This window comes from Epinephelus lanceolatus, chromosome 6 (genome assembly GCF_041903045.1).
Source record: "Epinephelus lanceolatus isolate andai-2023 chromosome 6, ASM4190304v1, whole genome shotgun sequence".
Taxonomy (NCBI): domain Eukaryota; kingdom Metazoa; phylum Chordata; class Actinopteri; order Perciformes; family Serranidae; genus Epinephelus; species Epinephelus lanceolatus.
This window is the reverse complement of record NC_135739.1, coordinates 37,823,724-37,841,095: the sequence shown is the minus strand read 5'-3', so window position 1 is coordinate 37,841,095 and position 17,372 is coordinate 37,823,724. Positions and strand designations below refer to the sequence as shown.

The 17,372-nt window shown below is 39.4% G+C and overlaps 2 protein-coding genes across 5 annotated transcripts in view; one reads left to right on the top strand and one right to left on the bottom strand.

Annotated features, from left to right (window-relative positions):
• The window catches only part of phactr1 (phosphatase and actin regulator 1), a 41,095-nt gene extending 33,549 nt beyond the window's left edge, over window positions 1-7,546 (top strand). For 2 of the 4 annotated variants that reach the window (XM_033622002.2, XM_033622001.2), the window contains exons 8-13: window positions 753-909; window positions 3,955-4,010; window positions 4,099-4,160; window positions 5,060-5,200; window positions 5,319-5,395; window positions 6,452-7,546. In XM_033622002.2, coding sequence (XP_033477893.1) covers window positions 753-909; window positions 3,955-4,010; window positions 4,099-4,160; window positions 5,060-5,200; window positions 5,319-5,395; window positions 6,452-6,467 — 509 coding nt within the window. In that variant the 3' untranslated portion in view covers window positions 6,468-7,546. Of the gene's footprint in view, window positions 1-752; window positions 910-3,954; window positions 4,011-4,098; window positions 4,161-5,059; window positions 5,396-6,451 lie in introns of all 4 variants that reach the window. The other 2 variants (XR_004501449.2, XR_004501448.2) reach the window with 1 other exon arrangement.
• On the bottom strand, window positions 7,486-15,553 carry tbc1d7 (TBC1 domain family, member 7). Its single transcript, XM_033622003.2, has 8 exons — window positions 15,234-15,553; window positions 14,476-14,595; window positions 12,764-12,844; window positions 12,482-12,672; window positions 11,617-11,754; window positions 10,844-10,989; window positions 8,409-8,538; window positions 7,486-8,307 (listed from the first exon to the last, which is right to left on the bottom strand). Exons 2-8 carry the CDS (start codon window positions 14,585-14,587, stop codon window positions 8,221-8,223), a joined length of 885 nt encoding a protein of 294 aa, XP_033477894.1. The 5' UTR covers window positions 14,588-14,595; window positions 15,234-15,553; the 3' UTR covers window positions 7,486-8,220.
• Between the last annotated feature and the right edge of the window lie 1,819 nt (window positions 15,554-17,372).

Genomic DNA, 17,372 nt, shown 5'->3' with positions numbered 1-17,372 from the left:
CATCAAACATGACAAATCAAAAAAGAAAAAAAAACACACACACACACACACACACACAGAAAGGCATGCTTGTCTGCTACAAAGCCACATACACAGCTCTGGTCTATGGCAATGGGAAAGGAGTATATAGGCTATTTTTAGCAGGTTTTCCTGTGTTTAAAAAAACTTGTGTACACACCCTAATTTAAGTGGAAAAGAGATAAATGTTCACCAGCTAGCTGTTGATGATCAGGTACACTGTGTTTATGACAGCTTGTTTACTGAAAACAGCTGCCTGCTGCTGCTGGAAACAGACAGTATCATGTGAGGGGCGTTTTAAGATGAACTTGACTGGTGTGAGGAGGCACACAACCACAGGGCAGTAATTCTAGTTTCTTACCGTGACTGCTCGCTACTTTTAAAACTGTTTATGTGTAATGATTCATAATTAAAAGAAAGAAGCACTTACATGAGTGAGCCAACTGTTCAGATCATTATCTCAAATCCAAACTGATCATGAGACGGAGGTTCATTTGAGCCTGGTAGCCTTGGGGAAACCCTGATATAAAACCAATAAACTGTAAAGAAATACGAACAACTATGACAAAAAAGCTACTAAAATTATGTTAGCTTCTGGAAGAAAATCTATACAGGTTTCTTACAGTCAGATTGTAGAGTGATAGTTCACTACAGCCTGGATCTGCATGACAAAGCTCACAATGTTTATTATTAACACACCACATCCATGTTGCTTCTTGTTGTGATCATTTTAGGCACACTGGCCATGAAGGTTTTACGAAAGGACTCCCTGGCCATCAAGCTCAGTAACCGTCCATCGAAGAGGGAGCTGGAGGAGAAAAACATCCTGCCGCTGCAGTCGGACCAAGAGAGACTCGAGTCTCGACAGCAAACAGCCACAAAACTGACCAGGTGATAAACAGCCGCCAAGCTACTGTTCTCTGAGATACCACACACATCATCACACACGTGTACAGGCACACATTACTCCACATGCAGGCCCAGTGACCTGCAGAGTGCTTTACCCCATGTTAGCAGTGATAGATGTGACCTGGCTGCTAAAGGGAGCAGATGATGGATGATGAGTCATAATGGAGGGAGGAGGGAGGAGGCAGAGCTCAGAGGGGTGAGATTAAAGCTGAGGAGCAGCTACGAGACAAGCAGACGTGAGGGAAATAGAAAGTGGAGTACAGTGTGTGGTATGAGGGTTGAAAGGGTCAGTCAAAGTTTAAGTGGAAGGTGTAGGTACAAAACTGTTTCCCAAAATAATCCCATAGCATAATCTCTTATCATTCGTTATATAGAAAACTAGCTATAAGAGATGTATTGAGATGTATGCATCTCAATAAACAGTATCAGACAGATATTTAGACACCTGATTAGATCCACAGTTTTCATCATTATCTATGGTTGGTAAACTGAACATAGAGGTGCGGCTAATGATTTTTCAAGCTAATTTTCATTATTGATTTATATGTTAAGAATTTTCTGAATTGTTTCATTAAGAAAATTACAGAAAAATATGCCTATAACAGTTTACCAGAGACTAATTCCTCAGTTGCTTGTTTTGTTTGACTATCAGTCCAAAACGCAAAGATACTTTATACTCGATTTTACAAGTGTAAAGAAAATATTGATACACTTGAGTATCATGATATTGTTTTGTGATAGTGTATTGCTTCTAAAAAACAATATCAATTTTTACTTGTTAACAGATTTTTTGAAAATTTGTTTACCAAAAGAATCCTGTAAAAACTTTCATTTAATCTTTTTTTAATTGATTTTTTTATTTTTTAAAGTGAATTCCTTTGCTCATTTTATATATACGCTATAGCGTTGAATGGTACTAGGACGGTTATAAATAATAATGCAGATCCCACTGTTCTGATTATAAAGTTAACTTTTTAATGCCTATGGTAGTGTGTTCTTTATACTGAGACAGTTTTCCTTAAAGGGATAGTGCACCCAAAAATGAAAATTCAGCCATTATCTACTCACCCATATGCCGATGGAGGCCCTGTTGAAGTTTTAGAGTCCTCACATCCCTTGCAGAGATTGGCGGGGAGAGCGGCTAGCACACCTATTAGCAGACGGCGCCCCAGTCTAACATCCAAGAACACAAAATTGAATCCACAAAGTATCTCCATACTGCTCATCCGTAGTGATCCAAGTGTGCTGCAGCCCCAACATAAAAAGTTGTTTCGAAAAACGTCATATGAACTCTGTTTTTAGCCTCACTGTAGCCTGTAGCTCTGACTGCTTCTCTGTGCTCCGCGTTCATGTGTGCGTGCTCAGGGTGATCAGTCTCTGAAGAGCAGCAGTCTCGTCAGTACTGATGTCCAGATTCTCAAGTGCAGGCATCGCCAATTCCCAGTCTGAGCAGCAAATACTTTCCTCATCCGTTGGCATTGCTTTGCATTTGAAACAACTACACCACCAGATTTCCAGTGCTCGACTCCGGTATTCTGCGGCTGGCTGAGGGTTAGGCTCATGAGCTGCGGCGGCTGCTTCGTCCAGTAGCCTGAGTTCCACGTCCATATACTCAGGCTCAAACAAATACGGCTCAACAAAGAAATGCTGTTCCTCCTCAATTTCAAAGTCTTCAGACATGTTGGGCTGTCCTTTGCTAAAAGACCATAGTGCAAATTATCTTTTAGCTCTTTGGTTACTGTTGTCTGTCCCTGCGGTGCACGTGTCACGTGATGTAAACACGGGTGAGCAAAGCTCATGCTTTCGCTGGTCTCGCGTAGGCGCGCACACGTGAACGCGCACACGGGAACTTTTTATGTCGGGGCTGCAGCACACTTGGATCACTATGGATGAGCAGTATGGAGATACTTTGTGGATTCAATTTTGTGTTCTTGGACGTTAGTCTGGGGCGCAGTCTACCATTAGCTGTGCTAGCCGCTGCCCCCGCCGATCTCCGCAAGGGATGTGAGGACTCTAAAACTTCACCAGGGCCTTCATCGGCATATGGGTGAGTAGATAATGGCTGAATTTTCATTTTTGGGTGCACTATCCCTTTATATTGCAATGTATCACAATTTATTAAATCATAACCCTTGTATCATGATATGTATTGTATCGCCAGATTCTTGCCAATACACACCCCTATTCAATTGTATAAAACAAGTACTCCATATCCACACATTTGAGAAGAGAAAGAACCAGAATCAGCATTTGGCAATCGATTAGTTGTCTCGGCACAAACTGAATATTACTTTATGATTTCAGAAGTGAATTGCATTTAAAAATTTATTTAAAAAATAATACAAATCTTGCAAATTTAAATGAAGTTGTCTCCATAGCAAATCAATTCAGCTAAAAAGTTGTGTAAAATACTATTTGGACATTTTTCCTTTGAAAAGTGGCTATCATATAAAGGCAGTAATGCACTCCTAGATGTTCTCGTGTGGGAGTACGGAGTGTCGCTGAGAAGATGACATTCCAGCTGAAACATCTATGACTCTTGTCTCTCAGGACATCTTGTCACGATTACCACTTGAATCTTCCAATGAAATCAATATCTTACAGTGTTTTAGTGAGGATTAGTCACAGCAGTGCAATTTATTTTAAAAAAAAACATTTTCCTCCTCTGGCCTCTCTTTTGACCCTCTCACTGGTCACAACCTCCTGCTCTGGGAATCTTTTTACTTCTCTCCTCATTTTGCTCTCACTCACTATTAATCATACCAACTGTATGACTCACTGCTCCCCCTCAGAGCCAGGGCCTGTAAATTCACAAAATACAACCTCATAAAAATGACATCACATGCAGTGTCAGCTTCTCTGCCCAGTCTGTCCACAAGAATAACATTTCTAAAAGAATTGATAAAATTTAGCATGAATCGAGTACAGTGATGATGATCTTAAAGCACACACACACACACACACACACACACACACAAAATCCTAGGAAAAAAAGGTTTTCTGAAAAAGACGTCTTTATTCTTTCAGGCGATTGAGTCAACGGCCGACAGCAGAGGAACTGGAACAGAGGAACATACTCAAACGTGAGTAACTTAATGCATGCAGTAGGAGAGAAGAAAATACATAATGATAATTCCTGTGTGATCAATCTGTCTTTTCTCTTTCTTCCAGCTCGAAATGATCTGGAGGAGCAGGAGGAGAAGAGGGAGATCAAGAGACATTTGTCCAAAAAGGTAAGACAGAGGTGGAGATGGACATAGGGTCTTTTCATCAGTTTATGACCCTTGCAGGAAATATGAATATGGTTTCCGTGGTGACCAAGCTGCCACCCTTCACATTGTAGCCATTTGAAAGGATGATAGCATTATTTGTTACATCATCCTCTTATTTTGTGGTGTGTGTGTGTGTGTGTGTGCCCGCGCGTGTGTGTGAGTTATCGTCTTCATCTCAGTGGCAATTTCAGGACTGTCTCTGTTATTGCACGGTAATGATGATATTAAATTATGGGTATTGATGGATGAAGCCACTAACCCACTGCAGAAAAATATTCATTTCATAGATTTCTTTGTTCGGTTGCATACATATATTTCTAAACTTTGTCTTTAAAAATAATCTAGTCAATAATCCCTTTTAAATTTAATATTTATTTTTTATATAAAAAAATTCTTATGTTCCCTTTGTTTTGAATTACTGTTTACTAGAAAAAACATGGACAATTATGAGGTACACATTTATATTTCAGTACATTTGAGGCAGAGGCAGATTTAAGAAATTAAGTTTCCTATTAATTAAGAAAAAAACTTTTTACATTAGATTGTGCATTCTTCAGTGCTTTCTAGTTTTTTTTATTGGGTATTCAACTTAAGTTACACAAAGAAAAAATAATAGAAAAGAGGATTGTTCTTTGTCTTTCATATTTTATAAAATTTAAAAAGCAAATTATCTATACATTGCACATAAAAAAGAATGTTTTCCCCATATTTTTTAACACAAGCAAAGAGAAATGAGCCAGCTACTCCCCATTAACATAACCCTCAAAAATTAGCTGTCATTCCTGCACAGACACATGTTTGTCAGCATGCATGTTGCAGCGCATGAGCTACTGACACCCATCCTTGCTTGCACCCACTAGCTCAGCCAGAGGCCCACAGTAGAGGAGCTGAGAGAGGCCAAGATCCTCATCCGCTTCAGTGACTACGTGGAGGTGGCTGAGGCTCAGGACTACGACAGGAGAGCAGACAAGCCATGGACTCGTCTGACTGCTGCTGATAAGGTTGACTTAACAAACACACACAACAAATCCAAAGAATGCTTCACTAACTCTGGATTTACCGGTAAGTCATCTGTACATACATACTGTGTAAATACGTGTCTCTTTGTGTGCTGTTCAGGCTGCCATCAGGAAAGAACTAAATGAGTTTAAAAGCACAGAGATGGAGGTGCATGAGTCGAGCCGTCATCTGACCAGGTAAGATCAGGGTATATGCAGGAATGCTGAAGTTCAATTTCATGCATTATTAGAGTTGTTAAAAAAGTCATACTGTACTATGACGTTTTATGACATACTACATTATGACTTTTTAATGAAATGTTTATGACATGTTATACTAAGACTTGTATGACATTTTTATGACACACTGTACTATGACTTTTTTTATGACATACTATTCGAAGACTATGGCATTTATATGCAAATTTATACTTTGGCTTTTTAATGACATTTTTATGCTGTACTATACTATGACTTTTTTGTGGTGTTTTTATGGTTTTATGGTGACTTTTTTGGCATACTATACTACAATATAGCTGGTGAGAAGGCATAAATCAGCATGTCATCATATAGTATATATATTAAAATGCCAAAGAGAAGTCATAGTGAAGTACGTCATTAAAACAACTCACAGTGAAGTATTTTTATAGCTGTCGAAAAAAATCATTTTATTTATTTTATTTTTAAGAATATTTTTATGGCGTTTTTGCCTTTAATGGATAGAATAGCTGGGTGTGTGAAGGGGGAGAGGGAGAGGGAGTGGCACGCAGCAAAAGGACGCAAGCCAAAGTCGAACCGGGGCTGCTGCAGTGAGGACGGAGCCTCTCTGTACATGAGGCGCCTGCTCTAACCACTAAGCCACCAACCAAAATTTTATTTATTTATTTTTTTAAGATATTTTTTGGTCATTTTGCCTTTAATGGACAGGACAGGTAAGCATGAAAGGGGGAGAGAGAGAAGGGGAGGACATGCAGCAAAGGGCCACAGGCTAGATTTGAACCCGGGCCGCTGCAGCAACTGCCTTGTACATGGGGCGCCTGCTCTACCCACTAAGAAAAATTATTTTAAAGAAATTATAATAAAGTAAACCATAAAGAAAATAAGTCATTGTATACAATGTCTTATAAATAGCATTAAAAAGTCATAGTAAACGTTAAAGCCTCATGTGATAGCGGTGAAGTATGGTGCAGGACCACCCAACAGCATTTCTATGAAGTCACTCACTTGTCTTTTTGTACTGATCTCTTCCTGAAGGTTCCATCGGCCATAAGATGGATCAGTCAGACCTCGGGCTTGCTTTTTCACTCACACACACCAAGCCTCAAGTGTTCAGACTGCTACCTGCTGCCCTCATACTGCTAACAACTACCCTTTCCGGCGTTGACTTCAAACTGAAGGACTGGACATTAACACAGCCTGTGTACTGCGGTCATCGCAGGAACATGAGCAAACACTTTCAAAAGTACAAATGGATTAAACTCTCAACTGGCGTCTCCCCTCAGTGGAGATTTTACGGACTTCTTGATACTCAAAAGCTTTTCATTTTTTAGGATGAAGAGGTGGTGATTTGTTTACTTTGCAGCACTTTTGGTTTTGAACAAAGTTTTTGGAAGTCAAACACAGAATCTGTGCCAATTATAAAGATGGGAACAGAAGGAGGTAAAGATGGGACTTTGTTTTTACACAGAGATTTTCTTGCCTTTCACCATGTTCTCATTCTTCTTTTCTCAAATGAACTTTCTTTCCATGGGGCCATGCTTGTGTTGGCACAGTTTTGTTCCACAGATGACATCTCAATAATGATTTCTCATTTTGTGAGAATTAAAATCTTTACAACAGTTTATGCTGTTGTAGGCAGCTGAATCTTAAGCCAAAATGTCCTAAAATCCTAATCAGAGTCCCCAGATGCTCTCTACAAGCCAGTGACAGTAGAAATAAAATTCTCCTAATACATACACACCAATCAACTGAGCAATAATTTCAGATTTTTTCTTCATTTGTCCATCAGTTTATGGGCTGCATCCAAGAGCTCAAAACACTTTTCAGACTTCAGATCCCCTTTTTAAACCAAAGCAACTTGACTTGCTGTGGAAGTCGCGATCTTGAATGCATCCCAGAGTGACTGCTGTTGAGAGTTCAGTAACTCACTGTGTCGCTGTGCCTACAGTATTGTTTACAGGGATTTAAAAGTTGCCAAATTAACTTGTTTTTTGTTTGATACAGAATATCATCTGTAGGCACAGTAAAATGTTGCCGAACTCTCTGCCGAACTACAAGAAAAGAAAACATTTTTTTGTATTTCATTTTTTATTGTCTGAGACAAACCTTTGGAGGTACAGAATATGAAACCCTGCCACCTTACTTTTTGTTTTTTATTGTTTACAGTCCATACTAGGTTCATGAATTAGCAGTTTTGACCATATTATTGGGAGAACTGGTTGATCTGTTGTGTGTGTTCTGACTGTGTGTCTGAGTGAGTGTGTGTGTACGTACAAGCGTCGGTAACATTACTGTCTCTTGTATGTTTAAAAATGTTCTCAGAATTATAAGACTTGTACATAGCAAAGAAAGTAAGCGAGACTTTTCACGTTTTTTTGTAAAGCAGAAAAAACTGCATGTGGGTATTAATTTATTGTGAGTCTTCTATGATGTATGCAGTTTCTTAAAGAAAGAAACTTATTAAAAAAAATAAGTTTATGCTTCCTTGCCTTTTTCCAAACAGACTCTGTGCATCCGCTGTGTACTGCAGCTGTTTACAGTGTTCATGTGGTCAAGTCCTCTCCACAGATAGTTCATCATATTCTTGGGGGAAAGCTGGGAACCTTCTTGTCAATATGAAAATTGGCTCCCAAGTCCTCGTGCTTATTGGAAGTAGCCTGTGATGAGTTTTCAGTTCAGTCATGCGGAGACAAATCCCCACTGACACAGTCTGTTGGTCTCTCAGTGGAGTTAAGAGCCAATCCTGGTTCATCTTGTCAAAGCACCTCAACTCTGAGCCCAGACGTTTGTGGAGCTTTGTGGAGCTATACAGCGTGCACTGGAGTTCCACAATATTTGTGCCACAAGTCAATGGCTTTAGTCACAATGGCGTCTGTGTTTTCCTGTGGTATCTAGAAGGGAACAGTTATTGAGAGGCTTTATATGGGCACCTTCTATAAAGACAAAAACAATGCCTTTCTGTTTGCTGTATGTTATGCTGTCATCTACTCACATTGCACAGAAACTTGACCACGCCTTCAGGCCGGTTGATACCCATCAATATGATTTTATAGCTGAGCAGAATCTCCAAGGCCACAAACACCAGGATCTTACAGGAGCCGCTGATCACCTTGTCCCACACCCTAAAAATAAGCAAAGGGCTCAGTTAATTTGAGCAGTATGAAGAACTGAAGGTATACAGAAAGTCTCATCATCTGTAGAAAACAAATTAGCTCAAGAAGGATACATGTTTAATTTTTGAAGGCTTGTGCAAAATGTATTTGACCATAGTAACATTGTTTGTGCTAAGCAACAAATCAAGACACTGAACTTTAACCGGGCATTTGTATTCTGCTGCAAATGACTTTTCTTTGGTAATCAAGACAATTTGTCTCTTCTTGCTGTTGTGCCCAAAGCTACATGTCTGAATGCAGCTACAGTCCAGTCCTGAATGCAGGATCAGACTCAGTGGAGGAAATACCCAGATCATTTACTTATCAATGCCTAGAGAAGAATACTTAAGGTGAACCTGATGGCATCAGTGTTTGATTTGTAAAATCAACCGACCGGGCAAGTTGGTCAGAGATCTACTTGCCCGAAGTCAGTTTTTACTTGCCCTATAAAAACTGTTTACTTTAAGCGGCTATCAAATAACAAAGACTGCAGTTATTTTTATGTTACGTAATCTTTATTCACACTGTATTTATTAATTAAAACAACATATGTCACGTATTGTAGCTTAATTCCTACACAAAAATGACAGTGTCAGGGCTTAAAGTGAAAAATTTGTCAATCATTCTCCGTCTATAATTTTGCACCCTACTTGAGCCATGCCCACCTCTATTTATTTTTCACCCCTCTCTCCAGTTCTGCTGTATTAACACCGGGTATAATATATTTTGCTTCCATTTCTCTGCCCTGCTCTACTCTACTTCAACGCTACTTAGCTCTCTCTCTACTCTACCAGTAGACTACCACATCCACCTGTTGCACAAAACGCACACAACAGTGTTTCCCCTAGGATGGAGTTGTAGCAGCGGAGGTGAAGCACAAACTTTTTTGTATGCTTGCAAAGCACAGCCTGCTGGGATGTTTCTATGTATCTACTGGCACCAGAAGGGCTCTTTAGGACTAAGTACATACAGTACATGTGTGCACAGTAATGAGCAGGTGAAATGTCTGTCTAGCTTACATATGAGGTGTCTCAAGATTTAGGAACATACAATTTTATTGAATATAATAAAAGTAAAAAGTCACTTGACATGCTGCTGTTTTGTGCTATGACCTATTTAAGTGTTGGAAGTTGTTATTTATGTGACAACGCCTGAACGCAACACAAGCTCAGCATGAGTGCTGTGCTGCTCTGCTGTGCGAGCAGCGCGTTTGTCTGTGCGTAATCAGTCTGTCGATGGTTATTTAGGCTACACACTGTCCATAACAATAGCTTTGTCAGCTGATGAACTGCACCGGGCTCGGGGTCAGGTTTGGTCAGGAAAATGCGGCCGAGCCGCTCTAGCGTGATCACCTGTGTGTGTGGCGGAACTCCGCCGTGCACGATACAGAGAGCAGAGGAGAATTGTTAACGCGTGACCATGTAGAGACAGAAATGACACGATGACATAACACCATAAATAGTATATTGTTATGTTATTATATGAAGCGTCGGTCGTGCAAAATAATATCAATGGGGGCTGTGGGCAGGACATTGTTACACAGCTGTGCCTGTGACTTCAGGCAGAGAGACCGCTGCATCAGAGCAGAAGAGCACGTTTTAAAATACATTTATTTTATCAATTAGTTATTAACTTTTACTATTTTTAGCAACTTGCCCGATCAGACAAGTGAGTTGTTAGTTTACATGCCCGACCGTGAGTTTTACTTGCCCCGGGCAATCGGGCAATCCTTATTGTTGAGCCCTGTTAACATTTACATGCTACAAGACATCATGAGCAAAATAAGTAGTCAGTGCCAAGGCTGAGAACTTTCAGAATTCAGAATTGTTAAATATGCTTATGCTTATGTTACCTAACCAACGTTGTCTCCATGGTACGAACTTGTCAACTGTGACATCTTCCTGTCAAAGTGGCCATACCCCTAACTATGCATAACTTTGGGCCTTAATAACATTTAAATGGCTTCATTTTCCAACCCTAGAGGTTGTCGCTTGGTTCAGACTACACTAACCAAAATTCAACTATTAAGCCTCACAGATTATTTTGTTGGTGAATAAGTTTGCAACTTGCTTCATAAGGGCACAAGAGCAATGGCAAGCTACAGTTGGTCACGGTTAAGATAGTTGAGACCACTGGAAATGTGCTTCAAAGATCTTTCAAAAAAGCCTTAATATTATCATGGTAAACTACAAAGACAAATTTTGAAAATCTCACTGTGGAGAGGAATCTGGGCTGTGTGCTTATATCAGATTTGTGCTGCGGACAGCAAACTGACCTCTGCAGGCTTGATTCTGGCAGGCAGCCAGCAAAGCAGCGTCTGAACCAGAGGCTGTAGGGCAGCCGAGCCAGGGCTCCGGTGTTCTTCAGATGGTTCAGCAGCCGCGGTTCCTCCTGACTCAGATAATGCTCCAGGCTCTTCGGCTTCACCACAACAGAACAGACAGAAGGAGAGGAAAGTACAAAGTCTCAATTCACAGTGACGCAGATTACAAAGTAATGTGATCCTGACTCCTGAGTCATGAGAACTTTGTCACATCTATTCTGTCATTTTATAAACTACATTTACACCATTACCATGATGCATGTTCAAAAGCAGAACTGTAAAGAAAACAAGTCTCTTAAAAAAAGGAGTAAAGTTGACTCACCAATACAAAGTCTTCAATTCATTTTGCTACTTCTGTGAACAATAACTCTTGTCAATGTCTGGTTTTGCTGCTGCTTCCTTATAGTCACTGAGCAAAGCAGCAACATGATATATGTTGCTTTTCCCATGATCAGTTCAGGTGTGTTCTTTTTTGCTTTAGAATTTGATGAAAATCAAAAATCTTAGCATGGTGACCACATGCTATTTTTTGAGAGCTTTGTTTGAAGCATAATCATCCACTAATGAAGGCCACAAGATGTTGACGAAAGTTTGAAAAAAAAAACATCCTGTCAGCCAAGAATTTTCAATCCAACTACTATGTTACAGCTCATTAATAACCCTTCAAGTTCAGTTTGCTTTTAAACAACATTTTTACATTTTATGTTAAGTTAAATATAACTTACAAGGTGGGGTACCGAGTCTCCGAACTTTGTGTGGAACTGATTAACGAAACACTTGATCAGCCAATAGCAGTCGATAGGATCGTCTACGATCTCCTCCATTGCTCGACTGATGGAGAGGAAGTCATCGTTCTCTTCATCCTGGAAGAAAAGAACAACAACATGACAGTATTATACACTGCAGCACCAAGGAATAAAGGAAGCAAACGGAAACCCAACTACTAGCATGGTAGTATCACTGACAACATTTACAGAACACACCTGCAAAAACTGCCACAATCATCACATAAGATACCTCTGTATTCTTCAGACATAACTGAAACTCGAGTCAGAAAAGAGACAATTATTAGATGGAAAGTATTTTTATATTAAATATATTTTCTTATTTCAGTAACTGTGAGTCACACAAAAAAAAAACATGCATAGTTTAAAAAGGCCAAACACCACCGAGCTCTACACTGAAGGCAGACATCTCCAGGATGATTTGGACACATTCCCACTGCCAAATGTGAGTCTGTGTGATTTCCATGTTTAATTATGGTCGCATATATATCTACTTAGTGGGTTACTGAAGTGGAACTGACAACACAAAGAGTTTTGTGCTAAAGATTGTACCTGATGTCCTATCATTTTCCACTAAGGCTTTGAGGTATGGTTCATTATTTAAATGGTACCAGAACCCTGAACTTGCACATGTGAATATAATTAGACCATCAGCTAAGAATCTAAAATGTTGTTGAATGTTTCGGCACTACGTTCAACTCGGATCAAGGTGCCAGCTGATGCCGTTTTTCACCATTTATCATCTAATGTTTTTCTCTATCAGTCTCAGACATGTCAACAGTACACTGGATGTGCTTCGTCTTACCGGGGCAGAGGTCTCAGAGCACCGTGGGAGCACCTGGCTCTCCAGCTGGAACATGCGCAGGTAGACGTGGGTGGAGGGTGTGGACGAGTTGATGTATCTCATCACCTCCAGAGCCTCCAGGATGTCCTGGTACTGCTCCTTCCTGTAGCCTCCCACCAGAGTGTGAGAGTCACTGTGGGGAGGTAGGATGCCTGCAAGAACAGGAGAATCAGTTCATATGCAATTTGGAAATGCAAGCTCTTGTGTCTTATGTGTGAATGCGGGTGTATGTGTCTGTCTTACCCAACAAAACTTTCCACACATGAATTCTGTACATAGAGGGGAGGGGGAACCTCTGACTGAAGGTGCTCAGCTTTTCTAGATCTGACAGAAGAGAAAAAACAGTGGTAACAGGACAAAACCTGACTTCACCTACATACATCAAAACTCAACCACAAACCAATGAGAAATGGGAGGTCGTGGGAATAAAAATCTGTAGATACACTGGTGCTAATACGTAATACGAATGTATTATGAGTCTTACTACCATCACTGATGGTACATGCTCATGTGACAACACCAATAGTTTAATTCAATTTCATTTCATCTAATCTAATTTCATTTCATTTAGTCGTTTTCCAACTTATACAACTCAAACACACACAACAATAAATAAACTAATAATAAATAACAATAATAAGCCATTGCTTTTGAGGCAGTGACAAACCAAAGCAAATTTTGCTGACCGAAATGGTGTGGGCTGAAGCCTCAGCTTATTGCACCTACCCCATCTACATTAATAGTCCTGATTCCTTTTTTTTTTTGGAAAGATATTTTTTGGGGCATTTTTAAGCCTTTAATCGATAGGAGAGACTAGTGTGAAAGGGGGAGAGAGGGAGTGACATGCAGCAAAGGCCACAGGCTGGAGTCGAACCCGGGCCGCTGCGGCAACAGCCTTGTACATGGGGCACCTGCTCTACCACTAAGCCACCCCAATAGTCCTGATTCCTGAACTGTTCTCTTTAGATCTCTACAATAAAAATAAAAGAAACAAGCAAAATAAAAGATATGTACATTAAGTATACCCACAGGTGTAGTTATTAAGTCCACAAGATCTCTATATTTGAGAGCATGTGACTTTACAAATAATTTGTTGGTCAGTTGGTTTGTGATAATCAGCTCTGTTTACAATTCTTATAGCTCTCTTCTGTAGCATAAAATTGGATTTGTGATTGTTTTGTTTGCATTTCCTCAAACCTCCACACAGCAGGTAATGTATGGAACGATAAAAGAATGATACAATATATGTAATGACTAAACTGAGGATGTATGTTTTGTGCAATGTTGCAACAGACTTCAGCATTTATGTCTTTATTTGATTTATGTGGTTTCTGGCATAGTTTGTAGTCTATTACACCTCCCAAAAAAGTATTTCCACTCATTATTTTTATTTATTATTATTACAAGACTGGTACTGGGTTGTGGATTCTTCAAAATCCAGATATTATAAATTTAGTTTTTTTTTAAATTTTTTTTTATTTAACAACAACTAATTAATATCAAACCATCATTTTGAAGTTTTCAATTATATTTCCACTGCCTCCAGACGCTGCTCATATTCTTCACCATAACAAAATAAATTTGTGTACACTATCCCCAAACCATTGGTTCCAAACTGTTCAAGCCATTGGGTCCAGATTTCTCCTTAGTAATGACTTCAAGGTCCACACAGTGTAATACAGTCAGCATCATACTTGAGTTTGGCCATGTGGTCCAGCTAGTATGCTGTCTCTATAAGTAGCTGTCCATTAGTAACTCTCTCTGCAACAGAAAACGGTACCTCAGAATAAAAGCTCCATCCCAGAAATTCACTGTACTTAAAAATAAAGTGTTCTTGCAGTCCATTCAGAATGGACCCACGACCCACCAGTTAGGAAGCACTGCCTTAAACCATTTTTCTCCAGCATGTAAGCCATGTTCAGATAGAAATGTTTGTTTTATGAATTGTTACCTACCAAGAGGATTATCCTTGAGCAGTATTTCCAGAGATTTCTTCTCCTCCACCCCTCTGAAGCCGACTTTCTCATAATATGCAGAGCGGAAATTTCTCTGAGGGTCATCCGCCATACTTCGACCTGGTCAGTGAGTTTTACAGTTCATTGAATTAGCAGTGGCATGATACAGAGGCCAAAAGCTGCCTAAAATAACATTTGGTCTTTAGCTTGCTATTATTTATTTTGATAGCCTGTGATGGAATAAGTTACATTTACTCAAGTACTTTGCTTAAGTACAGATTTGAAGTACTTGTGAGAGAGCTAAAGACTAGAGACCTCATGATATGCAACAGTATGACAATCACATGGGACATTTTTTCGCATTGCGTTCATCTTCATGTAAATTTTCCTGTTTATATTTACCTGCTTAAATCGACGTTAACATTTACCAGAGGATTTTTACTGTTTGGTATTACTGCTTTTACTTAAAGAATGTAAATACCCCCTCCACCTCTGCTGAGAGTATATGGTGCATACTGTGTTATATCATCACACATACGATTAACGTTACAGTAACTAATATGCAACTTAAGGTAATTTTAAGGAGAAAAACATTAGAAAACACAACGTGATAAATCCTTCCATCCAGCAAATGATTCAGAGCGGGCCTAATGACAGCACCAAGCAGTCTTTTGTTTAGGTAAATTACATCACTTGTATCTGTTACGTTAGCAGCATGGAGTGATAAATGTTTGTGGTATTAAAATACGTGCTCCTACCTTGAACAGGTGTGTTTCACGCAGACTGTGTTGCTCTAAGCTAAATTAGTTAGCTAAATTCATAACTTCAGCTAACGAGCTAACGTTAACGTTAGCTACAGAGCCCAACAAGTACGCAGCTTTTACAACTGTAATATTAACGGCAAAAGCACTCTGCTAACTGAAACGTAGGTGTACGTCGTAACACTGTGGACAAATATCAAATGTCTAAAAATGAATGTATGACTTGGTCTGCTAGCGACATGCTAACCACTGTCGTTGTTGTCATTAGGATACTTCCGGTTAGCACTTTCGAAATAAAATAATGAACTACCGGTAAAACTGAAAATTAAATGAAAAATCGACTTGAATATATGTTTATTCTTTGACAATGTCTATAGTATCAATAATAAAATCAACCCAGTCAGGATAATTTACCTCTTTCCCGTCTACAATAAAACTGAAGTACACCACAAACCAAGCAACTAGTAAAGGTCCCAAATATGCTATTATTTTGAAGGCAACTTCAAAGCAATGCAGGCATATTTTCCGGTGTCATGTTCTCCACGCCCCACTGCCTCTTGCCACTGTGACAATTATCTTCATTCGTAACCTAATTCTAAAGAGGTGAGGTGAAGACGGCTCGTTTTGTAACACAAACGCACATTAGAACTTAGATAACACTTGGCCGACCTAAAGGGGAACACCACCTAAATTAAGAATCCCCATGTTATTTCCATGGCTATGCGAAGTTCAATCAATATTTGTGAAAATCAGCTACTCTCTCTCTCAAAGCCAGAAACCAGAGATGTATGTCTCAAACTTGTGATTTCATAGGGTATAAGTTCTGGAACTGCTCCAGATACAATGAATGGGAGCCTGATTTTGGGGACCCACAGAATGTTTGTTTTCTTTATTATAACCAAGTGAGTTTTTTTCTGTTGTAGTGTTCTCAGTTCTTAAGCAGAAATGTAGTTAGGATGGGCCCCAGTGCACGCTATTATGACGGGCCCTTGTGCTCCCTAGTTACTAGTTACAGATGTTTGGAAATTTTAGGCATATATTTATGTTACCAACAGTGTGTCTTACTGCCACTTGTATGTTATATCAACTTAAAGATGCTGCTTGTCAGTCGAGAGTTTTTGCACCTAAACTAGCTGCTGTAAATCGTATCGTCTTGTTGCATGATTAAACAGAGACTTGATGCTGGATGACATCAACATACATAGCACCCAGCAATCATCATTACATATCTGTATATGACAAAAACTACAAAAGAAAGTAGTAAATTTTAACATGAACTCAGTATTTTTCATAGTTAAATTATAGGTTTTTTATATATTTTATGCAGAATGAGCACATAATTTTGTTGTAGGCTAGATTGACACGTATATACAAAAACAGAAATCCATGATGGGTATGGGTTTCCCTTTTGGTAGGCATATAGAAAATCACACAGTTTTTCATTTAACATGAGTTCTTTGAACACAGGCATATTTCCAGGTGGCAGTCGCACCCCTCCACCCCATGGGCCCCAGTGCAACTGCTCTGCCTGCACCTACGCCCCTGTATGTACTCACAACATTCCCCTGGGTGCTCATAGTGTCATTTATAATCATCTTTGTCAATTCACTGTCTATGGAGCAGCTCCGCCCTTTATACCTTATGACATCACAAATTTGAGCTTTAGCTCCCCCCCCCAAAGGATAATGGTATTTATTTACTGGGGAAAGAGCTTTAACAAGTGCTTTTCAGTAGGCTAAACAGACTATGTATCCACTGTCATGTGAAAACATGATACCAATGCAAACATTTTGCTCACGCATAATTAGCCCTCATCTTATAATTACTTAGAACTACCTGTATACAGGAAAATATTGATGATATCTTGCATGTAGGCTTCTGCCCTATAACTTAATAAAGTGAACTTTTGCACATTCCATGGACATTTGAGACAGTCCTGTATGGAATTGTACAACTCTTTGTATGTTGTATATTTTTCTTCAGATTCTGATTGTAAATTTTTCTATTCTATATTTGTTTCTTAACTTTGCAGTACTTTTTTTCATTTTCTCTTGCACCGTAACACCAAGGCAATTCCTTGCATGTGAAAACCTCCTTGGCAATAATCCTGACTTTGATGTAGCTTTTAAAAGTGTT